We start from the raw sequence: 16259 nt of genomic DNA on the forward strand, positions 1-16259 counted from the left end.
AAGAAATAGTATTTTTCAATTCACCTCATACAAGTACTGTAGTGCAATCTCTTTGTAGTGAAAGTGCAGTTTACAAATGTAGATTTTTTTGTTGTTACATAACTGCACTCAAAGACAAAACAATGTAAAACTTTAGAGCCTACAAGTCCACTCAGTCCTACTTCTTGTTCAGCCAATCACTATGTCAAACAAGTTTGTTTACATTTACAGGAGATAATGCTGCCTTATTTACAATGTCACCAGAAAGTGAGAACAGGCATTCGCATTTCATTTTTGTAGCTGGTATTGCAAGGTATTTATGTGCCAGATATGCTAAACATTCATATGCCCTTTCATGCTTTGGCCACCATTCCAGAGGACATGCTTCCATGCTGATCATGCTTGTTAAAAAAATAATGCGTTAATTAAATTTGTGACTGAACTCCTTGGGGGAGAATAGTATGTCCCCTGCTCTGTTTTACCCGCATTCTCCCATATATTTCCTGTTATAGCAGTCTCGGATGATGACCCAGCACACGTTCATTTTAAGAACACCTTTACTTCAGATTTCACAAAACGCAAAGAAGGTATCAATGTGAGATTTCTAAAGATAGCTACAGCACTCGACCCAAGGTTTAAGAATCCGAAGTGCCTTCCAAAATCTGAGAGGGACTAGATGAGGAGCACGCTTTCAGAAGTCTTAAAAGAGCAACATTCCAATGCGGAAATTACAGAACCCGAACGACCAAAAAAAGAAAATCAACCTTCTGCTGGTGGCATCTGACTCAGATAATGAAAATGAACATGCAACTGCTTTGGACTGTTATCGAGAAGAACCCATCATCAGCATGGACACATGGAATGGTGGTTGAAGCATGAAGGGACATCTGAATCTTTAGCACATCCGGCACGTAAATATCTTGTGACATCGTCTACAACAGTGGCATGCGAACGCCTGTTCTCACTTCCAGGTGACATTGTAAACAAGAAGCGGACAGCATTATCTCCTGCAAATGTAAACAAACTTGTTTGTCTGAGTGATTGGCTGAACAAGAAGTAGGACTGAGTGAACTTGCAGGCTCTAAAATTTTATATTTAATTTTTGAATGCAATTTTTTTTACATAATTCTACATTTCACGATAAGTTCAACTTTCATGATAAACAGATTGCACTACAGTACTTGTATTAGGTGAATTGAAAAATACTATTTCACTTGCATCTGAAGAAGTGAGGTTTTACCCAAAAAAGCTTATGCTCCCAATACTTCTGTTAAGTCTTAAAGGTGCCACAGGACCCTCTGTTGCTTTTTACAAATTCAGACTAACACGGCTACCCCTCTGATACTTGACACTATTTCTTTTGTTTTTTTACAGTGCAAATACTTGTAATCAATAATAAATATAAAGTGAGCACTGTACACTTTGTATTCTGTGTTGTAATTGAAATCAGTATATTTGAAAATGTAGAAAACATCCAAAATATTTGAATAAATGGTATTCTATTATTGTTTAACAGTGCGATGAAACGCACGATTAATTTTTTTAATCGTTTGACAGCTCTATTTCAAAGTACAGCATAGAAGATTTAATTTCAGGAAAAACTTCCTAACTGTAAGACAAACATGACAATGGAACAGACTGCCTAGGGAGGTTTTGGAAGCTCCTTCACTGTGGATTTTCAAATGGAGGCTGGAGAGCCATCTGTCTTGGATGGTTTAGACACAACAAATCCTGCATCTTGGCAGTGGGTTAAACTACATGACCTTTGAGGTCCCTTCTAACTGTATGGTTCTATAATTTCTGAAGGAGAACTTCCTCATGAGAGTTGTCCTTGAATAGGAATGGGGGGGGGGGAGAGGAGGGAAGAGGAAATAGAATTAGAAGTAAAATTGAAGGATATATCCCAATTCCTCCATGCTTAAGACCCACTGGTCTGTAGTGATATGGGTCCAAGCCCTTAGGAAACAGGATAGCCTGCTGGGATAAAAAACAGATAGGAGAAGCTGGCAAAGCACAAACTGGTAAACTGTCCTCAACAAGAATGTCAAACTGAGTGTTGGTGTTCCTAGGCTGGCTGGATGAGCTCACAGAAGACAAAAAAGGTGAAGGTCGTCTCCTCCTGTAACTGTTCCCTTTTTTCCTAGACTGGTCCTGCCAACAATGTGTAAAAAAGTATAATGGTTGGACTGCTGAAGGCTGAACTGCATCTTCTTTTGGCAGTGGAATCCTAAAATCTGTAAGGCTCTGAAGCTTGTAGTCGATCTGCTGAGAAAAAAAACACTGGTCCCTCAAAAGGGTGGTCTGTTGGACCTCTTGAAGAAGACCTGCTGACTGGAACAACGAACAGCTATGCATTGTAATGGCTGATTTAATGGCTCTGGCAGCAAAATCTGCAGCGTTCAATGCAGCCTGTAGCAAGGTCCTGACTACCATCTTGCCTCACTCACTACACTGTGAGAAACTCTTGTCTGGCCTCCTCTGGCAACTCATCTTTAATTTTAAAAATATTATCCCAGAGGGAGAAGTCATAATGCCCAGCAATGCTTACGGATTATAAATCCATAGTTGTAGTTCAGCTGTAGAATAAACTTTTCTCCCAAAAGGATCACATTTCTTTGCATCTTTTGATTTTGGGGTAGATGCTTGTGGACTCTGGTGCTCTCTTTAGTTAACAGCTGAAACCACCAAAGACACCGGGGGGGGGGGGGTGTATATAAAAATGTTCAAACCCCTGTGAGGGGACATACTATTTCCCATTCAGTCCTTTTAGCTGTGGGAGTCAGGGAAGATGGCATTTGCCACAATGTTTTTGTGAATTCCAGAATAATTTCCTTTATTGGGAGTGCCACTCAAGAGGGCCCCACAGATCCCAACATATCAACAATCTTGTGAGCTCTCCTGAACTACTACTGCCTGCATATGTAGGGAGGAAGTCACACTCTTCAGGAGGTCTTGGAGGGCCCCGTAATGGTCCAGGAGAAGTGAGGAAACACCAGACACTACTGCCTCATCAGCAGGGCCCTACCAAATTCACGACCATGAAAAACACATCATGGACCTGAAATCTGGTCTCCTCCCATGAAATGTGGTCTTTTGTGTGCTTTTCCCCTATACTACACAGATTGCTGGTCTCCCCCGTGAATTTCTCAAATTGGGGGCCCTGACAAAAAGGAAGTTGCAGGGGGGTCACAAGGTTATTTCAGAGGAGTCACAGAATTGCCACCCTTACTTCTGTGCTGCCTTCAGAACTGGGCGGCCAGAGAGCGGCAGCTGCTTACTGAGGGCCCAGCTCTGCAGTGCAGAAGTAAGGGTGGCAATACCATACCATGCCATCCTTACTTCTGCGCTGCTGCTGGCAGCACTGTGTAAAAAAGGACACCTACTAGGTAAAATACTACACTAAAACTATTAACAAGTACCAACTATATACAACAGGAAAGACTAGGAAAGAGGGAAACTCTTGCACTAGCAAAGTAGTACACTCCCACAGCCATCATGAGCAGTAAGAAGGAACTGGGGATGAGGGGCATGGGCGGATCTCTCCTTTATATCATTGTGCAGCAGCACGAAGCAGCAGACAGTGCACATCCTGTCCTGACTGGTACCACTAAGGGAAAATCTGATACTGCTAGTATACTGGGCACACACACCCCTAAAGTTGAATAGACATGTGCAATCACTTGAAACAGAATCAGACTGTCAGGAGGATAGCTGCCTATCTGACTTTTAATTTTTAGTAAGACACTTAAGAAACATTATTTAGTGAATAACTTCAAAGAATCCTACCGCCAAGCTGCTGATATGCTGTTCTTCAAGGAGTCGCTGCATTTCCTCCAGATTTTGCTGGAAGAGAAGTTGGTCACTATCCAAGTTTGTTCCACTGTTTTCTTGGATCATTTTATCATAGCCACCATTTGTGGAGATCTGCTTCCGATGTAAGAAGCCATTTTTAGATGCTGATGAATCAGAGGGAGAATCTGTAGTTCTTGGTGTGAGAAAATAAAAATTAAGCCAAAAGTAACTAAACTATGTATTTGTTGATCTAACTATACAGTTTACAATACATAACTTTTAAAATAAGAAATATGCTGAAGTACATGGCAAGAATATAATATCTCCCAAATAAAGGCAACATAATATATACATAATTACTGGTGGGGCTGATAGCACCACCGATTAAGGTTGCGCAGTTGCTTATAGCTTTGCCAAACTTTAACCATTTGGGTTGAAATTTTTCATGCTTAATGACTGCCTCAGGCTGAATTCTTTTGGAAAGCTTCTGACAAAATGGTTCAGCCATTTCCAAGAATGAGTCTAGGGTTATTTTTTGCCCATGTTAAAAAATACTGGTGATATTTTCTTTGAGAAGCTCTAGTGCCCCCATGCCTTGGAAGAGGGATTTGAATTTGGCAAGGGTTGAGGAGAGCTTTGTGTCAGGGATGTGGCTTTGCCATCCCACGAAAATTAACCCAAATTTGGCCAAGTTATCATAAGCATTTGAAGAACTGGAGTTCACAAATGCTCAGTAGAGACTTGCCAGAGTTTTGCAACTAAACTCCCCAAAGATAATGTGTACACTGTACATACTCCAGACCATGGTTGAGCAAGATTTTCCCGGCAATTGCAGCTCTGGGCTGCAGCAGGCTCGATCCTGGCACTGAAAAAGACAACAGGGAGCCTGTTTCTCCTGTGCTTCCAATGACCCCCTGCTGGGCCCCAGACAGCCGGGAGGAGGAAGCTGCCCCATTTGAATGCAGAGGAGACAAAAAACAGACTGGGGGTAGGGTGGGGGAGTACATTGGGATAAAGAGCCAGGGAGGGACGGCTGGGATTGAAGGCTAGTGGGGGAAGAGGAAAAATGGGACTGGGAGTAGGGATGGAGGAAGACTGATACTGGTTTGGCAAGGAGACTGGGAGCTTGGACAAGGCACTACGACTGGAAGCTGGGAGAAGACACTTCGACTGGAAGCCATGGAAGGAAACAGGTGGGAGATACCTGGGAGCCAGTGAATGGGGTGGAGTGGAAGACTGACGTCAGATGAGGAATTGACTGGCAGGGGTGGGATGGGACTGAGAATTAGTGATGCAGGGGAAGGAGAAGGTAGTAGAGACAGCTTGGAGGAAGAGTCATGGTGCATGGAACTGGGATTGGCTGGGCAAAGACCGAGACACGAGCACAGTGATGGGCAAGGCACACATTCAGATTGGATGAGGAGCCAGGGAGGAAAACTGGAAGTCACTGAGGACAAGAAATGTGAGCAGGGGTGACTGAAAGGGAACAGAGACAGATTGGATGAGGAACCGGGAGGGTACTTGGTCTGGTCGGGCAGGACATTGAGAACAAGAAGCTGGGGGGAGGGACTAGGAATGACTGGGCAATGAGACGGGGTGAGAAGCCTATGGAGTGGAGAAAGGACAGAACTGGGACAGGGGCAGGTAAAAGGGGAAGGAGCAGAAGGGATCATGCTTGGGCGGAATGGGAAGAAGAGTCTGTGCTGCCCACTAAAACACACACTCCTCTACAGCCTGGACTAGAACCAAAGGTTCCTGAGCCTCACCTTTCCTCTGCTGTCAGCAAATCACAGAAAAATCATAGAAAGTTATGGTTGGAAGAGACCTCGGGAGATCATCTAGTCCAACCCCTGCTCAAAGCAGGACCAACCCCAACTAAATCATCCCAGCCAGGGCTTTGTCAAGCCGGGCCTTAAAAACCTCTAAAAATGGAGATTCCACCACCTCCCTAGGTAACCCATTCCAGTGCTTCACCACCCTCCTAGAGAAACCCACAAAATGTCCCATTCCCCTCTAGTGCTGGTCCACAAGAGAGAATGACAACCTAGTACTGTTAGCAGTTAGCCACTTAATTCAAGTGGGAAAAGTCTATGCAATGGATATAAAGATTCCAACCTTTCTGATGATCCATGTGGGTGTCAATATGGTGTCACATTATAGAGTTAAACTTAGGAAACCACACACAATAACTATATTCAAAGAACATTAAGATTGCAAAATCAAGCACTCATAAATTAGGAAATGCCAGATTAAAGTTGACTGTGCAACCTTAATTCAGCCCCCTTGTGTTGTACATATTAGAATACAGTCTTTAATTACATGATCACATACTATTTTTATAGAAGTTGGAAAGTATATAGTGGATGAGGCAGAAGATTTTAGAAAGAGAAAGGATGGTATCACAATTAAAACAGTTGAATGCTTTCCTGGAGAACTGACTCAGCCACAGAGTTCCTGTGTGATGCTGGGCAAGTCATTTAAACAAAACATTTCATGGGAGGTCAATAATTATGTGTTCCTCATTTTCTGGGTGCCCATTTTGATACATTGGGGGTCTGATTTGCAGAAATGCTGTGCATTCACAGCTGCAACTGAAGTCAATGGAAGTTCTGCTTTGAACACAGTAAGTACTGTACAATGCTAAGTACTCTGAAAAATCAGGTCCTAAGTGCCTCAAATACAAAATTAATAGATAGTCTCGACCTTAATCTTTGTACCCAAGTTCTCCATACATGAAATGGGAATAATATCTACTCATATCATATCTTCTTGTCCTCCAGCAATTCTGGGTAGAGCTTGGTGAAAAATTTTTCAGCTAATAGTTTATTCACTGAAAAATGCAGTTTTGGATGACCCAGAATTATTCACTAATATGTGTTGAGTTCGCTGAATAGCTTTGACCAAACTGAAACTGCAATCTTTCAGAATGGTCAAAATGAAATATTTTGTTTCAACCCAACTTGAAATTGTTATTATGAATGACTACAAAATGCTACTGAGAATGACAATGAATAGGCATTGGGACTGGAAAAAACAGAGAGAAAGACTCTATACCCTGGTAGTTAGGGCACTCGTTTAGGATGTGGGAAACCCAAGGTCAATTCCCTGCTCCCATGACTATTATTTATACCAAGTGGAAGAGTTTCAAGAGGAGAGATTACAAAAGACCAATGCTACATATATCCCACAGCCCAGCGGCTAAGACACACTCTTGCAACATGGGAGATCAAAGTTCAAATTCCTTCTTCACATCAGGCAGGGGGAAAGCAGGGGAATTAAACCTGGATCTCCCACATCCCAGTTGAGTTTCCTAACCACTGGGCTAACGCTCATAAGGAGGGTTCCACCTCCTTTTCCTCCTCCTCATTCCTGCTGTTCGTAAAGCTATTCCTCCTTTGCTTTTGTTAAAATGCCCAAAATTGAAACAAAAAATTTCAAGTTAGGTTGAAATAAAATGTTTCATTTTGATGAGACTTGAAATTTTTTCAATGTTTCAATTCAACCCAAAATGAAACTTAAAAAAAAATTTTTTTTGGAACTGCCCAAGAACAAAGAAAATTCATTATTCATCCCATTCTAATCCTGGGATGGGAGAATGGCCTTTGGCAGCCACTGCAACTGGTTCAGGCTAGAACAGTCCTGAGGCTGCTGTAACTGATGCTGGGGATTGAACTAGCCCTCAGGATTAGGGGAGTGCAAAGGTTTGCCTCCTTTCCTCTGCTTTTGTGCCATGTAGACGTCAAACATTTAAGAATATGGCACAACATTTTAATTTTAATAGTACTCATAGCAGCATTTTTTGCCACTAGATAGTTTGCCAAAATTCCAGAAGAGTAGTGTCAATTATTGGCTGTATATTGCAACGCATTAGCTAAATAATTTAGTTTTTAAACACAATAGAATAAATAGAAATGTTTACCTGCAGCTACTTTTGTGCCTATTAGATGATGATAAATATAACCCTGATGTTAAAACTGATCCTTGAATTTGTTCAAGGGCCTCTTCTAATCGAGGAGCTGGTTTTCTCTGGACTATATGGGTTAAAGGGAAAGACACATCATCAGGAAACATTCTATAAAACTTTATCATAAAAGGTTTTGGCCACAATTTTCAAACTTGGATACCTAAAGTCAGACTAACAATAAACAGAAATGGTTTGATCATCACTGGGAACTGGGGTTGCTCAGTACCGCTGAAGAAAAACCAGGCCAGTTCTATTTAGATGCCTAAATATGGATTAATCAGGAGCCTGATCTGAATTTTAAAATTTTGGCATTTGTCTTTAGTCTACATTGCTGAAAGAAATATGTAATATACCACTCTCTTTTTGTTGTTGTTTTAGCCAAACCATATTATACAAGCTGATAAATGACTGAATAATTCTGTCTAGTATTTTCCCAGGGTAAATTATGGCTTACTTCCCACATCATAGGTAGTAGTGCAGGAGGAGAAAGGTGCTCCACAGAACCACTACATCTCCCATTGTGCAAATGGGCAGAACAGGGTGGGGACTTGCTCCACCTCCCTAATACACTAGGTGGTATAGCTATTGACCACTGGCACCATTTATTCCTGCCTTGAAGCAGCAGGGAAACCACGAGAGTGTTTGTGATTTGCAGCCTGACCCTCACTCTGGGCTCATGGAAAAGCCATGATTAAGCCCTAAAGTAGTACCATCCTTTTCAGGTTTTTTTACTTTGATATTTGATCTTAAAGTCAGAGACATTAACTCACAGTTGATGCTGCTGCATTTGTGACAACAAATCTGACAAAGATTATTTAAGTGATAGCCTCAAAAGTGGTATATGACTATACTACACAATTTTTTTGTTCAATACAGACCCAGTCTTTGGCTGGGTTAGAGTGCCCCCCATCCACTACTGCTTTGAGTTGGCTGTCTTGATAATACCATAGAATATTTGGAAAAGCTAGTCCACCCTGTTTAATGGGTCTATACAAAGTATCTACTCTCACTCTTGTTTTTTCTTATTCCATGTAAATTCTAACAGCATCCTCAGTATTCCTGCTACAGTTTTATCTAGGATAATCACTGAAAGATTTTAAAATAAGAAAGATATCCTTGTCTGAATATTCATTTTGACTGTAACTATTCTTCCCAATCAAAAAATTGCCTATTTTTTTCATTTGTTGAAGTAGTGGTTTGACATTTAACTTATAGAGTTCTTCTAGGTTGTTTGAGATTTGAATTGCCAAGTATCTTATAGAATTTGTACCCAAATGTTTTCTGGAGGAGTGACTTTTCAGAGTCTGGCAAACTGAAAGCTAACATTTGAGATCTGGCATAAATTACTTTAAATCCAGATGCTTTCCCAAAGTCCTGGATTTCTTTAGAAACTCATTTTAGGGAAATACTTGGTTTATATAAAAATAATATAATACCATGTGCATGTAATGCTATTTTCTGATGTGTTCCTGAATGTTTTAATCCCATGATAGCTCCATTGTTCCTTATTCTCTGTGCAAAAGGCTCGATAACTTAGTGCAAAAAAAGAAAAGGAGACAATGGACATCCCTGCCTAGTCCCTCTGTGCAATTCAGAAAGGGGAGATTTAACTCCATTAACTTGCACAGCTGCTTTGGGCAGGTGTAAAGACAACTTATCTCTTAAAGGAACGGGGGGCCAAAGTCCTTATGGGACAGCAGGCTATCAAGGGCCGTGCAGGTGCGCAGTGGGGAGAGGTGCCTTTCCCCCAGCCTCTCCTCGCTGCAACCCCAGGACAGCCTGTACCCCAAACCCCTCATCCCTGGCCCCACCCCAGAGCCCCCATCCTCAACCAGAGCCCTCACCCCCTCCATGCCCCAACCCTCTGCCCCAGCCCTGAGCCCCCTCCCACATCCCAAACTCCTCAGCCCTGGCCCCACCCCAGAGCCCGGACCCTCAGCCAGAGCCCTCAACCCCCTGTACCACAACCCTCTGCTCTAGCCCTGAGTCCCCTCCCACACTCTGAATCCCTCACCCCCATCTCCACCACACTATCACGTCCATATCAGTGCACATAACAAAATTCATTCCGCACATGGATGTAAAAAATTAGAGAGAACATTGCTTATGGGACAGGACTTGAAAAAGAAAGTTCCACTCTATTCTATCAAAGGCTTTCTCTGTGTCTAGTAATAACAAGAGAAATGGATCTTTTTTGATCTGGCCCTATGGATGATTCCAAGTACTCTCCAAATATTGTCTGACATTTGTCTAGCCTTAATCCAGTTTGAGCTGGATTTATATAAACTGATCTGATTACAGTTTATGCTCTGTTATACTTTGTTTTATATGTAACTATATCTGTTTCTATCATTATCCTTTTCCACTATCTCTTAAATCTTAGCCTTTTGACAATAAACATGTTTGTTTTTACTATAAATATATCTCAGTGCTGCGAGGTTACATTGGGGCTGATCCTCAGCTAAATCAAACAGGCTGGTGTTTGCACTGTACCTTTAGAGGATAATTTCTGTGAGTATAGTGGTTAAGGGCTGAACACTGCAGGGGAACACTTTAAGGGGGCTCAGGGATTGGGGTGCACCTGTTGTTAACTTGCAATGCAAAGTGAGGGCTAGCACTGCCATGAGACGATTGTTTGGGTAGCTGACAGACTGGTGTCTGGGAGCTGACTCTAAGTTAAGTACAAGCAAATCTTCCTATCACTGGAGGCAGAAGGGTAACAAGTTGACTCACAGTCCTGGCCACTTGAGGAAGCATTATACTGACAAATACATACAATATGAGGATTCACTACATTGTGCAATGAATTTCCAAACCTATTCTCCTGCGTTGGGAAAAAGGGAGATGAGCACGCTGGAACTTTTCAGTTGCTTCTTGAAGTTTCAGTTTCCTTTGTTTCAGGATATGTTCTCTAGATTTTAGTTCTTTTTCTTCTTCTGCCTTCTGTTTTTCCTCAAGTGCTCTATTTAAAAAGTAAAAATAACAGTTATTTTTCTGATGAACATAACCCATCACACAGGAATTATAATTACACTCAGAGAAATGCCTTCATAAAACTATTTGCATAATATTATAATATCCTGTTTAGTTTAAAAGCTTACTTCTTGACAGATTACAGTGCCACACAAACTTCAGAGTTACTGGAAAATGAGGGTTCAGTTGAGAACATTTTTGAAATTGGACAATGTCCTACAAGTGCCAAAGAAGAGGGGTCATATTATAATCTTCTTATTTGCTAACTCTGATCAGATGATCTGACCCTCCCTTATGAGAGGAATATAGTAATTGCCAAGCAGATTAGACCAGTATCTGGTCTCTGACAGTGGCCAGTACCAGATGCTTCACAAGGAAGAGTTATGTAACAAGGCATATCCTCCCTATATTACACTCTGCTGGCCAAGTATGGCACTGCAGGTGCTCCCTGCCTCAGTTTCCCATGTCATCAATAAGTTTAAGGAGGCTTTACATAAGGAACAATGCCCCTACTGAGGGGTCAAGTTTATTAATCAAAGACACACGGAAAATACAAGCCTAAGGGCCCTAGACACCATTTGACCCTTCCTCTCTCCACTGTATAGTAACAGAGCTGATTAAGACCCACCTGAGAGTCTTGTTACACGCTGCAGAGCTGAAGTCACTGATAATCTAGGTCTAAGCATTAGACCTGCTTTGGGACAGTATCTCTGATGCAAGAGACTGCCCAGTGTGCACCAGCAGTGAGGCTCCCCACTAACAGCTGAAATCACTAAGCGCTGTGTTAAGAGGTGGGACCTAAACATATCCCAGTGAATCAGTGATCAGCCGGTGGAGCAAAGCCCAGTGGAGAAGCACAGTGATCAGCTAGCAGGATGGCTGGCAGAGAGGTGTAACGATTGGCCAATGGGGCAGCCGCCGGAGAGGCAACCGGCGGCGGAGAAGCCGCGGAAAGGAACGGAGCGGCGATTGGGCAGCAAGGCAGCCGCGGAGAGGAGCGGCGAGCGAGTGCCCAGACAGCAGAGTGAATAAAGTGCCTTCTTACCCCTGCACTACCACCCAGGGTCAGAGCTGAACTCAGCAAATGCATTTCTCAACTCAGGGTCTGCACTGACCAAGGACAACAACTGTGAGTGGGGTGCAGAGAAGGGACGAACACGTTAAAGGGACATTTTTGGTGGCTGGACTTAAGAACCTGAGGAAAACGGGGGTGAGTCTTTTGCTCATGGTTTATGTTTATGAACCCTGTTTATGGTGTTTTTCCAAATTAATGCCAGGTTACTACCCTCCTTTTGTTAAAAGTTTCTTTTCTACACTCAGACTCTGTGCTTGTGAGAAGGGAAGTATTGCCTCTTAGAGGCGCCCAGGGGGTGGTATGTAATTGTCCCAGGCTACTGGGTGGGGCTTGAGCCTGTTTTGTGTTGTATTGTTGAAAAGGAACCCCTAGATATTGAACCCGGTCCTTCTTGCTGCCAACTCCAACAGGCAGAAGGGTTATACAAATATTCTTGCAGCAGTGACCACTCTGATTAAATTTTTGAACTCTGCTGCTCAGGGATCACAGTGACTGGAAGCTCATCTCCCAGTTAAATTTCCCAGCATGTTTAGTCTAAATTGCCATTAAAATTGATGAGGACTTCTGCTTAAAAACAATGTCATGAAATGGCCCCCAATAACTATCAGCAGGTTTGTCCAAATATGTCAAATTAATACTGGATCCAGTACTAGACTAATATGATAAATGCCTTTTACTTGCTTGAGACTGTAAATTATTGTGAAGTGTACCTAGATCTGAATATAACCTACTAGAAAAGGAAGACATGTACAAGAAAACTATAGTAAATTTAGATTTGAATTTAGGCCATGTAAAAACCAGTTCCAACATAAAGTTCCTATCATAAAGGGCTTGTCCTACACTCCTTCCTCAAGCTACATTCCGTTGACCTCACTGTCAATTATGACTTCATAAGGAGTATGCAATCAATCCATTTGTCTCATTGAAGGGTAGCAACATTCTCTAGTGGTTAAAGGAAGGTATTGGGAATCAGGACTTCTGGTTTCTATTCCCAATTCTGTCAATGGCTTGCTATGTGTCTGTGAGCAAGCAACTTAGCCAAAATTTTGATGTTACTTTTGTTTTGAATGTTGAAACTGAAACACTTAAGATCTGATTTTCAGAAATCCTGAACATCCCAAAATACAATGGAAGTCAATGAGAGGTGCAGGAGCACAGCATCTCTGAAAATTAGGCCCTTGGTGTATCAAACTGAGCTCTCAAAAGTTACTAAAAATAGTGGATACTTGGCAGTATGGGGGGCCCAGAAGGAGAACATTTCTGTGGCTCAATTAACCTTTCTGTAAAACTGGACTATTTACATACCTGACAGAGATGGTATGAGGCTTAATTAATGCTGTCAGATTCTCAAATGAAAGTGAAAAGTATTATTATTATATTTGTTGCTTGTTTCATTATTTGTAAAACAAGGGCATTATGAGGTATGTTTAATTATATTATACCACTGACCTTTTACTAAGTAATAAAGATTATTTTCATACAAACACTTGAAAGCATTTGTAATTTATACCCGCAAAATAAACAACAAATATTGTATGAAGATAGTGTCAACAGAAGCTAAAATGTGGTTACAAGGAGGAGGGAGAAAAATTGTTCTCCTTAATCTCTGAGGGTAGGACAAGAAGCAATGGGCTTAAAATGCAGCAAGGGCGGGTTAGGTAGGACATTCGGAAGAACTTCCTAACTGTCAGAGTTGTTAAGCACTGGAATGAATTGACTAGGGAAGTTGCGGAATTTCTATCATCCGAGATTTTTAAGAGCAGGTTAGACAAACACTTCCCACGGAGGGTCTACATAATACTTAGTTGTGCCATGAATGCAGGGGATTGGACAAGATGACCTCTCAAGGTCCCTTCCAGTTCTAGGTTTTTATGAAAAAGTGAGAGTTAACAGAAGAATTCCCTTACTTTTATTGTTTTAACATAGTTTTTCTGTCTTCTATAAACAATCCAGCAGCAATTTCTGCAATAGCTGCCAAAGTGTTTATAGCAAATTTGAAATCTAATGCTTTAAGAGGTTTAATCAACAATGCACTGCCCAGACATTATGTGGAAATAGATCATTGATATTAAAAACAGTAGACTGAGCAGATGGTGGAAATATTTCCTGGTTAATTTTATGAAATTATACAAGCAGGTGATGGATGGTATACTCCTATGTAGACTAAACACTTGTTACTACTTGGACTGAAAATGAAGAAGTGTAAAAAAGACTTATACCAATTACTTCTGCTGTTTAAGGGGGGAATATTTGCAAACTATCTTAGGCATGGTCTACACTACAAAGTTAGGTTGACCTAAGTACATTGCTCAGGGCTGTTAAAAATGTCATGCCCTGTGCAACACAGTAAAGCCGATGTAAGGTCTGGTGTAGGCATCACTAGGTTGATGGAAGAATTCTACCTACCGCCTCTCCGAGAGGTGGATTTACCATAACAGTGAAAGAACCCTTTCCATCACTGTAGCAAGTGTCTACACAACAGTGCTACAGTGGCACAGCTGCAGCAGTGCTGTTGTGGCATTTCTAGTGTAGACATACCCTTGGAGATAGAGACATCTGGGGCCCAATTTTCCAGTGCCCTGCACTTTGTGTGGTTATTTAAACTAATGCAAAATGATTACAAAGTGAATGCAAACTACTGACAGATGAGAAAGTTAGTATTTTACACCCATTTTGCACTACAGAGCAATGAAATCAGCCCAAAATTTTTTGTAGATTAAAAAATGTCTAAAATATGTGAAAGCATTACACTCTGTACACCCTACATCTCTGGAACCGAACTGCCTTTCATGTTGTATCAATAACAATGACACTGACAGCTTGGAGGACAGCATTTATTAGACAATCAATGATACTGAGCCAGCAGAAGGGGCAAAGACCTTGTTTGTATTCTGCAATACATTACCTCTGAAAAAATTTCAGTGGAATTATAGGTTTAAAAAGTGAATACAGAATTGGAGAGGACATACACTACCCAGATTACAATAGGCAGATTTACTACCCAAATTTCAAAGTAGTTCAGATATTGGCCGTAAGACCCTTGATTGTAAATTTTACTAAATGTGGCCCCTTCTATGAATAATAAAGACTGCCTCTAGTCTCCTTATGTAGCTATTGCCCAACTCCAACCACTAATTGGAACACCATACATCAGGCATGGGTTCCAATACTTTTGTGTTTCATCATTTGACTGAACACATATGGCACATAAACAGCACATTATATGATAGCTTATTTTTATATATATATGACTTTAAAGAGAAAACTCTAACTCACTGTGAAATTTCAGAAGATAAGAAATACTATACAGAATCAATAAACATGGAAAAGTTTGAAAATAAAAAGCTCAAACCTGCAAGCTCTCTATAAAAGGAATTTTCACTGACTTCAAAAATAGTTCTCTGCACACTGGGCTATCTCAGACTGGGGCTCAAAGTTTGTCATATAATTTGCATTTCAAGTGTAGGCTGGTAATAGTTATTGTGTTGCTAAAAAGTGATAGTAAAAATGTTAGGCCACATGCTCCCCTCCACTTTGTGATGCAGAACAGAACAGAACAACACAAAAAGGCAGAGAAGGTAGAACAGCATCTCTGCTACATTTTGTAGGCCCAAACAGCACAGGGATCTTAGTGCTATTAGGAGCAGGAAGGGGGTAGAGCTAGGTGCTCAGCGATATGCTCCTGTCAGGTCCACATGGATCTCTCTATTTTTTTTTTTTTAATCAGAAATAAATGTGAAGTTACAGCTAGTGGTACCAAGAGTAATTTCTGCAACATGTATGCAAACTCCTCAGGGAGGAATTTTGGTGCAGCCACTTAGCAGTGTGGGCCCTGGGGGAGCCGAGACAGCAACATAGAGGCTGCCACATTCATATGATTACTCATGCCCTTTGTAGGTGTTCTGAAATCCCAATGGATTTCAGAATATCCCCAAATTTTACAGGCCTAATCCAATGACCCACTCATGAGGAGGTAAACCACATCCCTCTCAATGGAACAATCGGGAAGAAAGAATAAGTTAAAACTCAAGGGACTTCCTAGTCCCTACATTATTTTTCCCACAAAGGGGAACAGTGGCTCTTGATTTTTAAGTTTTCTATATTTTGTATATTTCACAGTTTATTCACACTAAGAACTTTACAACTTTCAGACTGCTGAGCAGAACAAAACAGGTACAGTTTCCCTTTCATCTTCGACTTGTTAACCTGTCACAACACACTTACAGTTCAACCACTGATAAATTATATCTCAGCTGCCATACAAATAAGTAATTATTTATTTGATATACATCATACCTACATTATTTAACTAATTATTTTACCTGGATCATAATCTAGAAACACAGCATATTTCTTAAGGCTACTATTATAATGGAATTGTTATGCAAGTGCATATAACATCTGCATGAATATCAATTTAATGACAGTAGTCCACTATTAATAAACAGACTTCTCGAGTTTTTTCAGAGGCCATCA

At 41.2% G+C, this 16259-nt stretch overlaps 1 protein-coding gene across 3 annotated transcripts in view; it reads right to left on the reverse strand.

Moving 5' to 3' along the window:
• Positions 1–16259, reverse strand: part of CEP126 (centrosomal protein 126) — a 54625-nt gene that overhangs the window by 35206 nt on the left and 3160 nt on the right. For all 3 annotated transcript variants that reach the window (XR_008443522.1, XM_054015596.1, XM_054015595.1), the window contains exons 3-5: positions 10552–10697; positions 7691–7802; positions 3766–3964 (exon numbers count right to left, since the gene is read on the reverse strand). Coding sequence is in view for 2 of the 3 variants with exons in the window: in XM_054015596.1 (XP_053871571.1) it covers positions 3766–3964; positions 7691–7802; positions 10552–10697 (457 nt within the window). In the remaining variant the exon portion in view is untranslated. The remainder of the gene's footprint in view (positions 1–3765; positions 3965–7690; positions 7803–10551; positions 10698–16259) is intronic.

This window comes from Malaclemys terrapin, chromosome 1 (assembly GCF_027887155.1).
Source record: "Malaclemys terrapin pileata isolate rMalTer1 chromosome 1, rMalTer1.hap1, whole genome shotgun sequence".
NCBI classification, from domain to species: Eukaryota; Metazoa; Chordata; order Testudines; family Emydidae; genus Malaclemys; species Malaclemys terrapin.